This window comes from Pundamilia nyererei, unplaced genomic scaffold (assembly GCF_000239375.1).
Source record: "Pundamilia nyererei isolate P.nyererei 1_Seehausen unplaced genomic scaffold, PunNye1.0 scaffold00322, whole genome shotgun sequence".
Classification (NCBI taxonomy): Eukaryota; Metazoa; Chordata; class Actinopteri; order Cichliformes; family Cichlidae; genus Pundamilia; species Pundamilia nyererei.
This window is the reverse complement of record NW_005187723.1, coordinates 327,666-343,910: the sequence shown is the minus strand read 5'-3', so window position 1 is coordinate 343,910 and position 16,245 is coordinate 327,666. Positions and strand designations below refer to the sequence as shown.

Sequence of the window (16,245 nt, the reverse complement as noted above, 5' to 3'; positions counted from 1 at the left end):
GCTTATTTTGAGCGCTGAAAAAATAATAGAATATAATTTTATTTTTATATTTCAATATCACAATAATCTTCAAATTTAGAACTACAAGTTAAAAAAAGAACTAACATAAATAAAATACACTTCAGCTAAATACTTCCCAAACCACGCGGAGCCGCAGGTTGCCGACCCCTGATCTAAGGGCTCCATGCAAATTTATCTGTATAGCCTCTGCATTGTTTGAATCCCCATATACCTTCTCTCTTCGTTGCCAAAGAGCTTTATAAAGAGATGCTGATGAAAGACGACAAATCCTGCATAAGTTCCTTAACCCTCTATACCTTAGTAGGCTTCTATTTCAATACTTGAGTTTCCTTTAAATTCCACAAAAAGAGACATTTGATGAACATTCAAAACACCTGCATTTACCAACAAATTTACATTTTCATCATTTGTCTCCTCCTCATCTTCATCTGCCTCCTCTGCCATTAGACATGCAAGCCTCTTGTCTCCAGACAGCTGACAGTCACTTACTTCAAAAACCAAAATTCACTAGCACTGAACAAAACCAGCAGTGTTTACTCAGAGGCAAGTTCGGGGTATCCTCAACAACTCGTCTCATAAGTGAGCTTCGCTGGCCCATATTGGACTTTATTTGAAAAGACAAGCAGACAAGGACACTTCATACACAATGAAGTTTTAACATTTTATAAAACATTTGACATATTTTTAATTCCTAATTTATTTTTAAGTGTTAATATTAATGAAATGCATAAAAATATAATGTATATACAACAATATCTTATATACACGGACAGCAGTAGAAGGTTTCCAGTAATCCATGGCTGTTAAGGGGAAATACGGCATATCCAGCTGTTGCTGTTAAATGGTACAGAAGGTTAAAAGGTTCTTGGTCCATGGGAAAGCTCCTGTGGTGTGCGTGCGTGCGTGCGTGCGTGCGTGCGCTCTTAATTTCTTGAAACTAGGGTTGCATCATATTCTAGACAGGACCTTTTTTTTTTTAACTTACTACTACACTGGTGCGACGGTATGTGCAGTTTTACCCTTACTGCCAGTTAAACCTTTGCTTCATCAGACAAAACTACACAGCTGTGGCTAGTATAATGTGAACACAGTGAAGCTGGAGGATGAACGCAAATTTTTTCCCACTCATTAAAAGTTAATGTAAAGGTTCCTGACAGTTAGGGTCAAAGGATGCTGTAAATGGACCAAATTTCAGTCAGGAGAGCAACTGAGATAATCCATCCACCATACGAAGTTGGTCTGCATGGGCTGGGCTGGAGTTACACCGCGAGGTTTTAAAAACTGAGCTTTAAAACGTGGTGCTGATGAGTAGTGGTAATAAAAACCGAGAGAGCCTGACAGTGATCACTGACTTTTATTAGGGCGTGTTCAGATTAAATGGAACAAGATACAAAACTTGTGTTTTAATAAATGCAGAGTAGAAGCAGGGCTCATACGTCATCACTTAACAAGCGAATTGGCTTTCAGTTTCATCAGTTGAGATATTCTGTCATTTTCAGGAGCCAGCGTATTGTTCCAGCAGAGACGGTGAAGTCACCGGCCTTTACCCCACACAGAACGGTGCCAACGCAGAGTCAGGATGCCTATTCCTCCCCCTCCTCCTCCTCCAGGACCCCCACCCCCTCCAACCTTCCATGAGGTCAGTGACCTGATCAGACAACACACTGCACTGAAAACTGACAAGTTATACACTTCCTTGTAGCAGATCTCTAATTTGACCTGAGATGTTTATATGTGCTGTGAGAGATTTGTTTATATTAAAACATGGTGCAAATGTGCACAAGACGTGCTTGTCCCTGAAACGTTTTTGAATTGTTAAGCCATGGGCAAAGTCAGATATAGAAGCTAAATTACCAAAAGCTGCTACTAAACTATATCTTTGTTTTAAGTCTGCATTGCGAGCTCAAACTTTCTGTTCTAACTAAAGGAGCCGGAAGTTTGTTTGCAAAGTTTTTAACTGTCTCCACAGGCAAACACAGCTCCTCCCAAACTGAGCTCATCTGAGGCAAAAGGCAGAGGAGCGCTGCTGTCAGACATCCACAAAGGCGCCAAGCTAAAGAAGGTCGGCCAGGTCAATGACCGGAGTGCTCCTGTTATAGAGAGTAAGTTTGTTTTATACACAAACTCAAATCCCAGCTGATGTACTGCCTGTGAGTTGATTCAAAATGTCCTGTAAAAGAATCGTTCTTTGTGTCTCTGTGTTAGCCCTGCAACAGACTCCCAGCCTGGGTTAAGGTTAGAGTAGTGACCCTGACACCAGGATGGATGTCCTAAAATTATGTTGTATTTATATACTGCCAAATCACAACAATAGTCACCTGGGGTGCTTAATATTGTACCAAACACTTGCTGACAGTGGGCAGAAAAACTCCGTGACAGGAAGAAAACTCTGCCATCTGCTACGATGTGGTGGGGTGGTGGAAGTGGGGGTGGGGGCACAGGACAAAAGACACATTGTGGAAATGCAAAGTAGGGTATAAACAAATAGATGTTGGGGGGGAAAGGTGAATGACAGCGCATGTTTGTTTTCAATAAGTCGTCTTGCTGTATGTCAGTAATGATGTGTGGTTTAAGAGTTCCCTTTAATTTTTTCCATTGTTGGTGGTATATATTTTAGAAATTTATGTAAAATATGTTTAAGTGGAAAAAGGAAACTGAACTTGACCTTTAAAATGTTAAATTACAGAAGTTTTTTTTTCTTACTCTGCAGTGTAACAGCTTATTCCCATCAGTTTTCCATGATAAAGTCCCAGGTTCTCTAAATATTTGAATATTAAAATGTATTTCTGTTTGTCCCCCCAGAATCTGGAGGTGGTGGTGGAGGTGGTGGAGGTGGCGGTTTTGGAGGTGGAGCCCCAAAGGGAATGGGCGGCCTTTTCCAAGGAGGTGTGCCAAAGTTACGGCCAATTGGAGGTAAAACATTTATGCTATTTAGCACATACGTGTTTGCCCCAGCTTACTGTATTTGGATCATTTTGTCAAAGAGCCGTTATCATTAGTGTGAGTAAATAACAAGGAGAGGAGAGGACACCTGAAGTCAAACCTCTGTCATGCACATTACATCTGTCAGCAGATTATTCCAGAATAAGAAACGGCACATAAAGAGAGAGCATAAAGCTCCTTTGGCTTTTCTCTTCTTATTTTTCTGCCCATCATTTTGTGGTTATAGAAATAAATAATTTGCACTGCTACAAATCCACAATGCTTGGACCATTAATAATGAATGAAAGTCTAAAACTTACTATTTTAGTTGCATGTTAAATTATTGAACTGTTACACTTCATATGCAGCAAATAGCTTCAACCTTTAACTTCTTCTGCTGCTTGTTTGAGATTTTTATAATGGAAGATCTTAGCAGTCAAAGGTGTAGCTCCGTGGAGAAACGTTTCCAGCTAGTGTTAATGTAACCATAAGCTGGTCAAACCTGGTTACCCACCCCCCTCACTAATTAAGCAATAATGTACAGCAGCAACACCACAAGACTGTACTGTACAGTTTAGCGAGAGGTTGGTTTATAAAGCAGTATTATCGACGAATCAGTCAGCAACAGGTCTGACATGTGACTGATTCGTGCAAAAATCATCTGATTGTAGTATTTAACTAAAGGGCTCGGCGATATATCAAATATATTCAATGTATCGTGAAATTTTCCCACGCATGTTGGTTAAAATGGCTTTATTGTAACCATCAAGTATAAGTTACCATGGAAATATTAAGCTGTCTGCGTGTAATTCACTCGGAGTTATTTTTTTCCCACATGCTGCGAATGCATCATTAATCCCCAACCAGGAAAGCTTTCTAGCTGGCACACTGCATGGAGCGTGCGTGTTTATATATTACCTGATAGAGAAAAATATGGTGACAGCGCGAGTTCAGAGCGAGAGTATGAGACTCACTGGGAGTGTTAAGTCATTCCCAATTCCTTATTATTTTGCTTCCAAAACAATAATACTTGCTTCCAAGAAACCAGAGTTGGTTTTTGTTGTATTTTTTTCCCAGTGCACTTAAACACTGCCTCTCTGTCTTCCACACAGACGGTCCTGCTGGTGGTTCATTGGGCAGATCTGCGCTACGCCCCCCGGGGTCCCGGTCAGCAGCTCCTCGTCCTCCCACAGGCCGGTCCACCTCACCGTCACCCCCCAACAAGCCCTCTCCACCAGAACATTCACGCTCACACCGCCCCTCGCTGCCTGACATATCCCACTCCTCCAGCGGTAGCAGTGGGATGAAGCACAGCACCTCTGCACCACCGCCTCCACCACCCTTTAACAGAGGTGGCCGTGGAAATGCCCCACCTACCCCAAGCCAGAAAGCATCTCTTGCACCTTCCTCATCCTCTTACAGCAGAGAGAAACCCCTTCCACCAACACCTGGAAGAGGCCCAGCCCCGCCCAGCAACGTAAAACCTCTGTCCTCCAGCAGACCACCTACTGGAGGCTCTTCTGCTCCTCCTCCTCCCCCGCCATACAGACCACACACATCTGGTGGTGTCTCTAATGGGCCATCCCACGGCGATGGAGGTGGAGCTCCAGAGCTTCCCCAGAGGAATAACTCCCTTCATAAAAAACACACATCAGGAGGCAGCAACCAAGGACGCAGCCATGCCCCACCACCACCTCCATCATTATCATCGTCATCCTCTTCTCAGCAGTCTAACAGACCACCTCCACCTGTCAGAGATCCACCTGGACGCAGAACAGGTACGTCCCAGAAATCTGTCAAAAGTGCAATATTGCCACTCACCACAATTTTTTATTTATTTTTATCCTGTGATTGAAATTCTCTCGTTCATTCTCAATCATCTCTAATTTGACCTTCATGAAACCTAACCTCCATTGTTAACCTAATCCCTTAATCAGCTCATCGTTTGAATGCCCAGATTTACTTCATATATACAATAAAGATATGGCTGAGTGCAAACTCCTGATTGTGAACGTTGAAGAAGACCTCATTATTCTTTATTTTGAGGAGAAATGTTTATAATGAAGGCAAAGCAAGCCTTGGCTCATTATCTCTGAACCTTTAAGGTACAATCCAGGATAATGTGCTGCAGCGTTTTCTACACATGACGGGCTTCTGTCCTCTGAATCTGAAAGTAGTGCAGAACGATACAAAAAATGTGCTTCGTCTTGTTCTGTGTGATGTATAAGTCTTTCTTTTGGCTGCAGCATTTCATCAGGTTCCTGCATCGATTCTTGACAGTAGTATAATATTTCTTATAATTACAGCTGCTTTTGCATTTGGGGAAATGACCTTTTTCCCCCCCCTTATTTTGTCAACAAGTGACGACATGAGGATATTTTAATATGCGGAGCAGATATGCTGTTTTTTGGTATTTGTAAGTATGCTAAGTTGGGTGGATGCCATGTGGATGACACATCTTAGATGCTTCTGATGTTTAAAAAACAAAACTTAAAAAAACTGGGGGATTTAGGACAGCCACACCTACAAAGTGCCCTAGTTACAGATTAAGTTCTCCACGTCTGACGTGTCAAATGATGATTTTGTTTCCGCTTCAGAAAAGATTTATGGCACACTGGGAACAGTCATAATTTGAATTCAAAGCAAATGCACGAAACAGGAAGGCACTTGTTAGCTTGAGTTCTGTCTTGTGATTGAACGGTGAAACGATTTGCTACAAGGTCTCCTGGTTTCTCTGCATTCCTGTAGCCCTGTGGAATATTCCAGCATTCCTGCTCACCTTGTGTTTTCCCCCACACGCACTCTTAATATTAAGTTGCACAGACTTGTTTCAATCTCACTGTTCGTTGGTACTGAAGTCTCTATATTTTAAAAGTCAGTATGAGAACAGATGTTTGGGTTTTTTTCCACTGATGCAGTGACAGGAACTCGAAATGTGTCATGTGGCATATTCTAAGTTGCTTTGTTACAAACAGTAGCATTTTTAAGAAACTATATCATATCTGGTTTCATGATTGGTTATGAAACCAGCTGGAAGAAAGATGCTTGTAACGTGATGTTTCGCTCTGTTCTGCACAACATGCATGCACGTTTTTACTGACTGCTGAGTAACACTTGACTATATAAGTCTGTACTAAATGTAAAACAGTCATGGTCAGTACTTTCATTTCATATTTCTGTTTTAGCCCGTGTGTACAAACTTTGTACGCTTACAAGTTTTATGTTATCATGGTGGGGGGACCCCGGCAACTGATACATTAGACACACACAGACTTGACCAGATTCATTAAGATCACTGCCGTTCATCTGACCCTCAGTATGAATTCGTGATCACTTGTTTGTGTGTGTATGTTGTCCATGCAGCTCCCCAGGCGCCCACCCCTGGGTCTCGTAATGGCAATCGGGATGCCCCTCCTCCCCCACCCCCTTACCGTGGCCATAGCTCAGACTCCAGAGGCAATAAACCACCACCTCCTCCTTCCTCTTCCTCCATCTCATCTTCCTCCTCACGAACCCCAGCTGGACCCCCTCCTCCACCCCCGCCAGTCCGGAATGGTTACTCCTCCAGCTCCTCCTCCAAGTCCATCATAGGTGAGTGCGAAAAGACTGCTTCGGCAGCATCTCCTTCATATTCCACTGTTGACAACTGCTAAATAACATCAGTTTTTAAAATCCTACTGAATCTAGTTCAGTTAGATCAAATGGTGCCACAGTTCACAGCAGGCAGAAACAAAGGGATACAGGATTTCACCATTCATCAAGTTAAAATATTTATAATGAACTTAGCAAAATGATAAGAAAAGGATAACATCCCTAAAATTGTGACTTCAAAACTGTTATGTATAAATGTCTCTCTCCAGACATTGTTTAAATCCTAAAAAGATGAGCTATAACCATCCCAGTGTTACGTGTGAAATCTTATTTACATGACTTTGCTCACAGGTTAGACCTAAAATGGCTTAAATGTAGCTCATTACCTTTTTGCCTGGTTTTGTATGTGTGGAGGTATTCAAATTGGACCCTGACACCTCCATCCACACCCATCCTCTCTCTTTGAATTTTCTGCTACAGTCTCTTTGCATAGCAGCACTGGTGCACACAGACAATGTGTGTGTTCTGTTAGGCAGGAGTGGAAAACCCAGTGCTCCATTTGTAAATCAGCTAAGAACACAGAGAGGGTGCTGTACATGCTTCAGAAAATCAACCATAACTGGAGCACGGTGGACAACAGCTCAGTGCTTGCTGTTTAAACCAAACTGTGATCACAAACAAAGAGTTTACATGAATCCACACTTGCCACTACTGCAGACCCACACAAACACAGGAAATGGCCAATGAAGGCTAGTGCAACAAAATGCACTGTGAGATAAGCAGAAATGAAGATGGATGAACAGGAGGCTGAACCAGATTATCATACTGCTGATAATCTGGTACTAATCTTGGATAAACAAGCCCAGCCTGTTATAAGTAAATTGGTTATCCATGGTGTTACGACAATGTTGGTAGGAATACATTGTGATTAAGAGAGCATAACTACAAAGCCAGTTTATGTTTATCTCACGGTCTTACGTGGCTGCCGCAACACAAAATGTGGCCTTGTAAGGGATTGTGAAGTTGGTTTTCCCAATAAAAACTTAAGACTGGAAGTCTGAAACTCACCAGAGTCACTAGAAGAAAAGATTTTGTGAGGCCTAGTAAAATAAAAGTGTTCATATCCTTATGGGGTTGGAAGGACAGTTTTGCCACATGCACTCAAAAACTGTCATTTATAATCAACAGTATGGTTGAAATGTTGAACACCTGGTGTCGGGGTTGGTAGGGTTAGTAACCTGCTAACTAGATCTTACTTCCAGGGGATTTGTGCCAAAGAGTCTTTTTGCCGGGAGGACGAACGGCAGCCGCTCGTGTTTTATGCCTGTGTAAATGTGTCTGGCCTACTGCTATAGTGTTGAACTAGGACGGTGGTTTCTGTTAAAGTTAAGTTTAAAGTGAATGATAACTTTTTGGTAATTACATTTAAATGATACTTAATTACAGTAACTGTGTAACTCCCATTTCATCCCCATTCTGTTTTAATGGAACGGTTGATAGTGAGGCAGATGAGGACCAAAGTTCCTTATCTGAGGCACTGTATGGTTTTTGTCGAGGGAGGTGCCGATGATTTCTCTTGAGATGATGTCCTTATGCAGGCAGTAGGAGATGGAGAGGAAGAGGAGAGAATGTTAAATTGTCTTATTGCTCCATAAATGGCTTTCAAGTGGACTTTGGATGTTTACCCCTCCTTTGATCCCTGAAAAGCTCGGATAATGTTTGAAAAAACATCTCTCTTAATTTCAGTAACTTTGGGCACCACCAGTACAACTTGAGCTATATCTCTGAGTGTCAACACTACATCCCCAAGTGTTGGTACCTATCTGAATGTGGGGTTCGATCTGACTGCTCTTTTAAACAGGAGATGAAATGCTGAGGCTTATATAAATAGCTACTACTTTTTCTGCTGCTTAACTACTGAAATTTGTTTATGATCTTGATGCGATGGAGGTGACGGTGACGAATCGCCGTTGATAGTCAAATCTCCACTGACACTATGCAAACTACCTTTTTGGTTTCCTGATTTGTCCACACATCAGGAAACCAAAAAGGTAGTTATGGGTGGTTCCTAGATTACTACTGAGGCTTTGTGTACTTACTGTGTCAAACTTAAGAATTAAAAATGATGATAAAACCAAATCACTATTTATGTGGTTTGTATAAAGGGAGCATTGAGGCTGCAGACCATGGGATTTATAGCCTAAGATAGTTTGTCATCCTGTCCCTCAGCAACTCTTTCAAACTGAGTAATAAATGTCATAAGAGAGCACAAACAGTCATTGCTTGCATGTCAGATGATTAGGGAATAAATGTAAATTCTCGACATCCCAACCACTACAAGAAGTAAATCATCAACCTGTAGGAAAGACTTTTTTTGTGCACAGTTTGACAGAGCTGGGAGCTGAGACAAAGTACGACTTATTTTATTATTTGACAAACCAAAGAATACCATTTATTTTTGTTGTCTAGGCTTGATGGTTGGAGTTTGTGGCTGTAGGGAAGGCAAAGACGTTGTACGGGTGATCTGTAGTGGCTGTAATCTAAAAACTGAGATGTGACTGAGCTCTGTTGATAATACAAAGGCAGGGACCAGTGACTACAGACTGAGAAGAAGGAATAGGGTAAAAACCTTCATGCTCATCAGCTAATTGTTTGAAAGAGGGGTTGAAAGATTTTTATTTTTTTATTTTATTTTATTTTTTATATTGAAAAAACAAAAGCAAACTTCTGCCTGGTGGTTTAAAGTACTCCCTCTGTCAATGTATGTAGTGGTAATCTGTTCCTTAGCAGAGCTTAATATGATGTGAATATAACCTCAAAGGAGCTACGAAACATTTCATATTACACAATGTCATTATTTATGTAACAAAAACTAAGCCATATTGCAGAAGCAGTGTTTTTTTTGTCTGTTCTTTTTAAACTAAGTGTACCCCTAATAATTCTATAGGAATGAAAAGGGTAAGGCTTATTAAATGTACTTCATTAACTGATCACCAGCCAGTGTGAGCTCACCAGTAGAAGCAAATGTTTTGCAGCTTGCTTGCCTGCAGCATTCAGGTATGTGGTGACACAAGGCCAAGGAGGAAAGACGTAAATAATGATTGAGGAACAAATGTTGCTGCCTCGAAATGTCTGGCAATGGTTATAAATCATTTGAAGTCCATAATTCTACAGTGAACAAGGATACATTCAACACCAGTACCAGTCTTCCCAGGAGTGGACATGAGTGGACAAAATTGCAACAAATCCGAGAGCAACACTTGTCAGACGCTACAAGCCTCAGAGCTACAAAATGTTAAAGTTCATGAACATGCAGTTAGAAAAAGACAACAAGTGTGAGTGGTCTAGAAGGCATAATAAAGCCCCTTCTTTAAAATAACATGGCATGGGTTTTTCTAGGAGAAACATTACGAGAAACATAACAATAATTTCAATAGTTTAGACACAAATTATTGTATTATCCTGTTAAATGAACACTGTATATTAACAGTAAAAACAAGCAGGACTGATGATCTTTGCTGCCTAGTGCCAGCATTAATGATAGTTAGTGGCTTTGGCTAATTAATGTTAACTTTTAAAAGAGAGAAAAGACGGTACATAGATTTAGAAACGCTCTTATATAGATGAAACTCACGTGAAAAACATGTTTGTCTTTTATTCTTTTGCACTGTGCTTATCTCTGTTTCAGTGCTATGTTTGCTGTTTCACATGTTTAAAGGTTTAAAAAACATAGCTGCCAGCTGTGGGTAATTGCTAAGAATGAAATAATCTTAATTCATTAACAATAACGTTTATGATGATCAGGTTAAAATTTGATGATGATGGCTGTTTAATACCTCAGTATTTTTAATATAAGAGCTTTACTGACCTCGCAAAAGTTCTCATAAACACCGGGGTGTCAGCCTTTAACATGTTCACTAAGTCTGTTATGCTGTTATTCACATCTGTTATGTTGTGTGTCAGCTGAAGGAGAAGATGATGTTACTCTGGGTGTATCAGTACTGTTGCAAATGAGTATGCAAGCAGTAAAAAAATCCATTAAAGCATTTGTTACTACACTTTGGTTTAGGACATGATCTCTTAGCCACAGAAGTTTGAGATTTAACTTTTTCATTTTGCGTTAGTAGTAGTCATAAGTTTTAAGCAATTTAAACTGTCCACCGCCTTTTCTTTGTAAAACAAATGCAATTAATAATTAAAACTTGTGACTTGATGTGTTGGCACATTTTAAAACGTTTATGTTTATTCTCCTTCCTCCTACAGATGATTTTGAATCCAAGTTCAACTTCCACCCTATTGAAGACCTTCCACCTCCAGAGGAGTACAGGCCTATCAACAAGGTCTACCCCAGCAAGACCAACACGGGTACGAGTAACACTATGAAGCACATTGCTCTCTCCCTCCACTTGACTTGTTTTGTCAGTAATAATAAGACACTGCATTCTCATGGAGAATATAGTGTTATTGTCAGACACGGTCACTTTATTTACCCAGACCTCATGTGCTAAACACTTAGAACAGCAGTAAAACAACAAGGAATAAACAAGAAGAAAAGGTTATGATCTGTGTGGTATGACTGAAGCATGACCCACAGTGTAAATGTAACACAATGCCAGCTCCCCTTAAGATTCAGTTAAGTCGTGGACAATTGTTTTATTGCCATATAAACTGCTCTGTTTGTGTTATGTGTCAGGATGCGGCCATATAGGAAGCTGGGTTTCATGAAAAATTACCCTGAGCTGCTGTGTGTGTGTTTAGACACTATCCTAACAGTTTGGTTTACATGCGTCTTTTAGAGCTGTTGGCACGTGCTCCACATGCTATGGAGTTGCTCTGGAAAGTGTCTTCCCTATAAATTCAGTGTTATTATAGCAGCATTAACATAATTAATAATTACTAGAAACTAGTTCTTCTTCTCTGCCTATAAAATAAGTATATAATATGCACACACCTAAGTGTGAAAGCACTAATTAACAGGCAATGGTAATTTGCAGTGTAGGAAACAAATTGTCTTCTTAAAATATTGATGTGATGTCTTTATGATGGTAGTATCCTGCCACAAATAGAAATGCTAACATTATATTATACACATATTCAGTGACTCACACAAGCTGCAAACGTATTCTGTTTTTTTACAACATGCCAAAAGAGAACGGTATAACGCAACATTGACCTTTGTTTCACAGTAAAGGTTTACCACCAACTTAATCACAGCTTACCTACTTCCTTATAATGACTACTTGAGTTTTGTGAAACTAAATATTAACCTGTTGAGTTGGTGAGGGGGGAGGGGGGAGTTTAAGTCTTAGGAGCCATGATGTTTCCAGGTTGACTCAAACGCAGGATTATCATCTCAGCTAAGAGATTTATTGGAGACAGTCTTTGCATTTCTAAAGTTATCAACGCTGAATTCACAAATCAATTTCATGAAAATGGAAACGAGGGCAACAGTTTTAGCTTCTTCAGTGACCTACCGGTGTATAATAAACATTAGCAAACTGCTGTTGATAACGCCATGCAGTTCAGTTAGTAACACAAGGATGTCATTTGTAAAACCATGTCAAAAGTACAGCTGTAGATGATGCCTTCCACCTTTGGCTTCTGGGTAACAAGGAAAAGAAGTACCTTCACAGAGCTCCCTGGTTGACAGAGCTAACTTAAGATTTTGATCTCGAAAATTACAGCTTATTAACTCAAAATTTTAAAATTTCTAGTGTACTGTGGTTGAAAATGGTTCTCTGTGAGTCGTAAAATAATAGCGGATCTTCTGTCAGGGGTTAAGGTTTTAAAGATTTATTCATTGAACTGTTTTTTGGTTTTGAACTTCTGTCACGTTTCCAGCTTTCTTCTCAAAATGTACAATTTATGCCCTTTAGACCAGTGTGAGGACTGAGCTGTAGTTAACTTTGTCTCTCCACCTTCTTTCCTCAGCCGTAAGAGGAGCTCCTCCAGCGCCGCCAGTGGGCAGGTGAACAGACCTCAGTTCGGGACTTGAACTGTGTCGTTGAGGAGGAAGCGGTGAAGCACTCGAATCATAAACACACTACATCACAAACATACACTAACATTGAGCCACCAGCTGGAAGCATCAAGGTGAACACAAAGGAAACACTACTACACCACGCAGGTTTGACACTACTCAGCGGTCACTTTCAGTCTTTGCACGAGAGAACAAAAACCACTGCCTGGGACCACTTTGATGACGACTCTGCTGACTGAATGCAGAGGCTTCTGTTTCACGCTACATATCGGGACCAAACTCCGAACACTTCCAAATCTCTGCATTCCATCTTTTTTATGCTTATTCAGAATAATAATAAGAATAGTTGTGATTTTTCAGAATAACATATTTTCTTTTTTCTGTTATGTTATTGCTTTTTGGTGTCAGCATTAATTTGTAGGGAATATGAGCAGATAAACTCAAGTTTTTCCCTAAAAATTTGTACTGCCACACATGTGGGGCTTATTGTCGGTTTGTTAATTAGTATTTGTCTTGAATAGCCATTCCATCAGTGCCAGGTAAAGGTGTGCTTGAGTCGGTGTGCCAAATGCAGGTGGAGTCTCACGAACGGTTCACCATGACAGCAGTCGCCACACACTTGTTCTGACATTTATAATTCTTTGATTGTAGTCTTGCCTGTTTTTGTAACTCTGTCCTGTATCTGGGGTTGTTCATATTTGCATCTTCAGATGATGTTGCACAGCAGCTAAACTGCTTAACCGAGACACTGTGCATGACCCTGACATACGCACCTTCAACATCAGGACTACATCATGTTGATGCAACATAAAACTGATTTGCCCCTGATGGTTCTGACAGGTTTCCTTCACATAGCCAGCATATTTCTTCAGGCTCACTGTGGGTTCTGTGTGGGCCACATTTTAGTCCAACACTAATTATTTGTTTACTGGACCAAGGTTTGCAGACCATTTTTGGAGGAGTTTACAAGGGATCATCTCTGTTTTCGTAGGAATCTTCTTCAAGGGAAGTTGGTCTGAAAGCTCAGCTCTGCTCTGATTCATGATTTGCTGCTGGTGGCCCTTTCGAAGAAGGACCTCATAGCCAGAGAAAGATAATGTGTTGTTGAATTGCTATGCAAGCAGCAGTTTGTAGAGATTGTAGATGGTAGCAGCTAACCAAAAACAAAAATCTTAAAAAAAAAAAAATGCAGGAACACTTAAGTGCCAGAGAATTGTTGGAATATATATGGAGGTCCTCTCTTTTCTCCCTTTGAAAGCATCAAGCTTCACTTAAAACACTAATGACATCATTTTCTACAGTGCACAGCACAAAAAGTGAACAAAAAGCTCCTGGCTCAGGTCAGATTGTCCGTTCTCAGTGATGCAGCGCCTCCTGCTGGTATTTGCCTTACACAAATCTGTTGTCACTCATCGGTACCAGTGATTAGTTTTTTGATGATGATGATGACGACATATATTGGGGGAAGATGATGACAACGGAGTAAATAAGAAACAAGTCTATTTGAAAATGCAATAAATATTGTATATTTACTTTAAGGAATATGGTAATCATAGTTATTGATCTATTTTTATGTTGTAAAAAGCTTGTACTATAGGAAAAGACATGATTAAGAGTTCTAACAATGTTCCAGTGGGTGAGCTTTGGTCTGACAGACTGGATTCTTGTTGCACTTCTCTGGACATTTGGCCATAAAGGTGAATGAGCTGAATTGATGTATGCGAGGTTTTACCAATGAGCCAACATTTTTGGGGTCTGGTTTTCAAAAAATCAGATCGGCAGGTAATTTAGTGAAGGTGATAAGTGATGCACCTCTGCTTCTTTTTCTGGATCATGTTCACCTTGATACACAGATGACCCCTCTACTTATCTCATGTTCTCACCTTGTCCACTCTGAAAAGCAAAAACCCTGTGGTCATTCACGTTATCAGCCATGTTTTTATCATTTGAAATAATTTCAAATAAATATATTCCTGTTGGGAAAGGGTACCTGATTCATTGTGTCTGTTTCTTTATGCTCAGTTTCTGTATTTGTGGCTTTTGTTGCACTTGTACAATGTTTTACTAAATTGGCTGTCCTTTGTGCTTTCTGCTCTTTCATGTAGTGGACGCTTGGCTGGTGTCGTTTCTCTAAACATTAACACAGCTTAAATCTCATTTAGATAGATTTCTAGATTTCAAGAGCAATAATTAACTGTGCAGTTATTAAGCGTATGGTTTTGTGAAGAGTAACTTTGCCACCACGAACCTGCTAAGGCTTATGAAGAACGTGTAACATTAAACTGTTTGAGACTTGAAAGTGGAATATTTGTTGTGAACATAGTTGTAGTTAGTCCTTGACGTTACACTGCCACCTTCTGAGGTCCTCCAATGTCTATGAGGCTTTGTCCTAAAGTCCTGTTGTTCTCCAGAGTATGTATGTGTTCTTAGAGCCTGTCAAAATCGGAGTATACTCCGCTTGCACTTGCTTCCACTCTAACTCAGACCTAATGTGACGCCCGCGTCCTCGCAATGGCGGGAAATCTGGTATAACGTGATCTGTTAGTCCCACCCACTTTAGCGGACGGCGGGAAGGTAAGACCTGCAGAGGCAGCAAGAGGATGAATATGAGGACTGTTTTAAGCTGACATTTTCATTCCAGGTAAGTCTTTATTGTCAGTGATTTGTTCTCGTTAAAAACAAATTTGGGTTGACTCTTATGAGTAAACCTTGAGGTGTCTGGGATACTTTAATGTGCCTTTCTATTCATATCTAGCTCGTAACTGTCAGTGCAGCTGGGCTCGACCTACCAAAGCCTGAATGTGCAGATATTTTGTAGCGTGTCATACAACAGCTCAAGTTTCTTGTAGTGCAGCTATCCCATCTGTTGGGTAAACTGTGGCTTCAAGAAACAAAATCAGTCAGGTGAAGGTTTGAAGATAATTTTTTTTTCTTATTATCAAAATATCCCACATAATAGAGCTGTGTGAGGAAATATAAAATACCTTAAACTTTTACCTTCAATTCTTTAATGAGACTTCACTTGCAACTAACATGGACAGTATACTGTGTGGGAATCATGTCATACAAACGATTAAAGAGAGTAGCTGCTAATGGCGTTTGTAATGTGGACTGTATGGAACCGCCTTTCGCAGAGGAACAGGCTACTCTAATAACATTGGACCAGCAATTCTTACGTATTGCGTTACAATTATACCAATATTCACGGCAACAGTGACACGTGATGGTTGTTTCCCGAGAGGACGAACCTCCACCCAAAAAAGTATAAACATGTGTCCTAGCATTTCAAAGCGACTGCAGAAAGCAGGACTTCCTACTAGAAGGTGTTTGATATCATAAACCAGAATGTGCTCAAGACACAGTGGCACTCACTCTGTATATTCGCAACGAAGATATACACATGAAACGCCACTGCGTTCTTACGCATGCGTAGCAAACACACACTTCCCTGTCAACCATTTGACAGCCGCCCATTGGCCCTCTCAACTGATCCGCCTCCATTATATGTAAATGTTTCGCGGGAACATTGAAGACGTGAAATAACCTAATCTGTTCTCGTGAGAAGGTTCTGGATATCAGTCCAACTGAGCCCGTATTGAAGTAAAGTTTTCGTATCCTGGTTGAACAAATTTAACTATGTTCGAAAAAACGCTCTTTTTGGCTTTAACTTTCGCGTTGCTTCACACCGGTAAGTGCATTTAAGAGTACGCCACTTTGGAAGCTACACGGAC

General features: G+C 40.5%; 1 protein-coding gene across 1 annotated transcript in view; it reads left to right on the top strand.

The window, feature by feature from the left end:
- wipf2a (WAS/WASL interacting protein family, member 2a) overlaps nucleotides 1-12,765 on the top strand; it is a 19,149-nt gene extending 6,384 nt beyond the window's left edge. The window contains exons 2-8 of the mRNA XM_005751677.2: nucleotides 1,521-1,660; nucleotides 1,991-2,123; nucleotides 2,824-2,934; nucleotides 4,056-4,721; nucleotides 6,307-6,534; nucleotides 10,798-10,899; nucleotides 12,466-12,765. Of these exons, the coding sequence (XP_005751734.1) occupies nucleotides 1,601-1,660; nucleotides 1,991-2,123; nucleotides 2,824-2,934; nucleotides 4,056-4,721; nucleotides 6,307-6,534; nucleotides 10,798-10,899; nucleotides 12,466-12,506 (1,341 nt within the window). The 5' untranslated portion in view covers nucleotides 1,521-1,600 and the 3' untranslated portion in view covers nucleotides 12,507-12,765. The remainder of the gene's footprint in view (nucleotides 1-1,520; nucleotides 1,661-1,990; nucleotides 2,124-2,823; nucleotides 2,935-4,055; nucleotides 4,722-6,306; nucleotides 6,535-10,797; nucleotides 10,900-12,465) is intronic.
- Nucleotides 12,766-16,245: the final 3,480 nt, after the last annotated feature.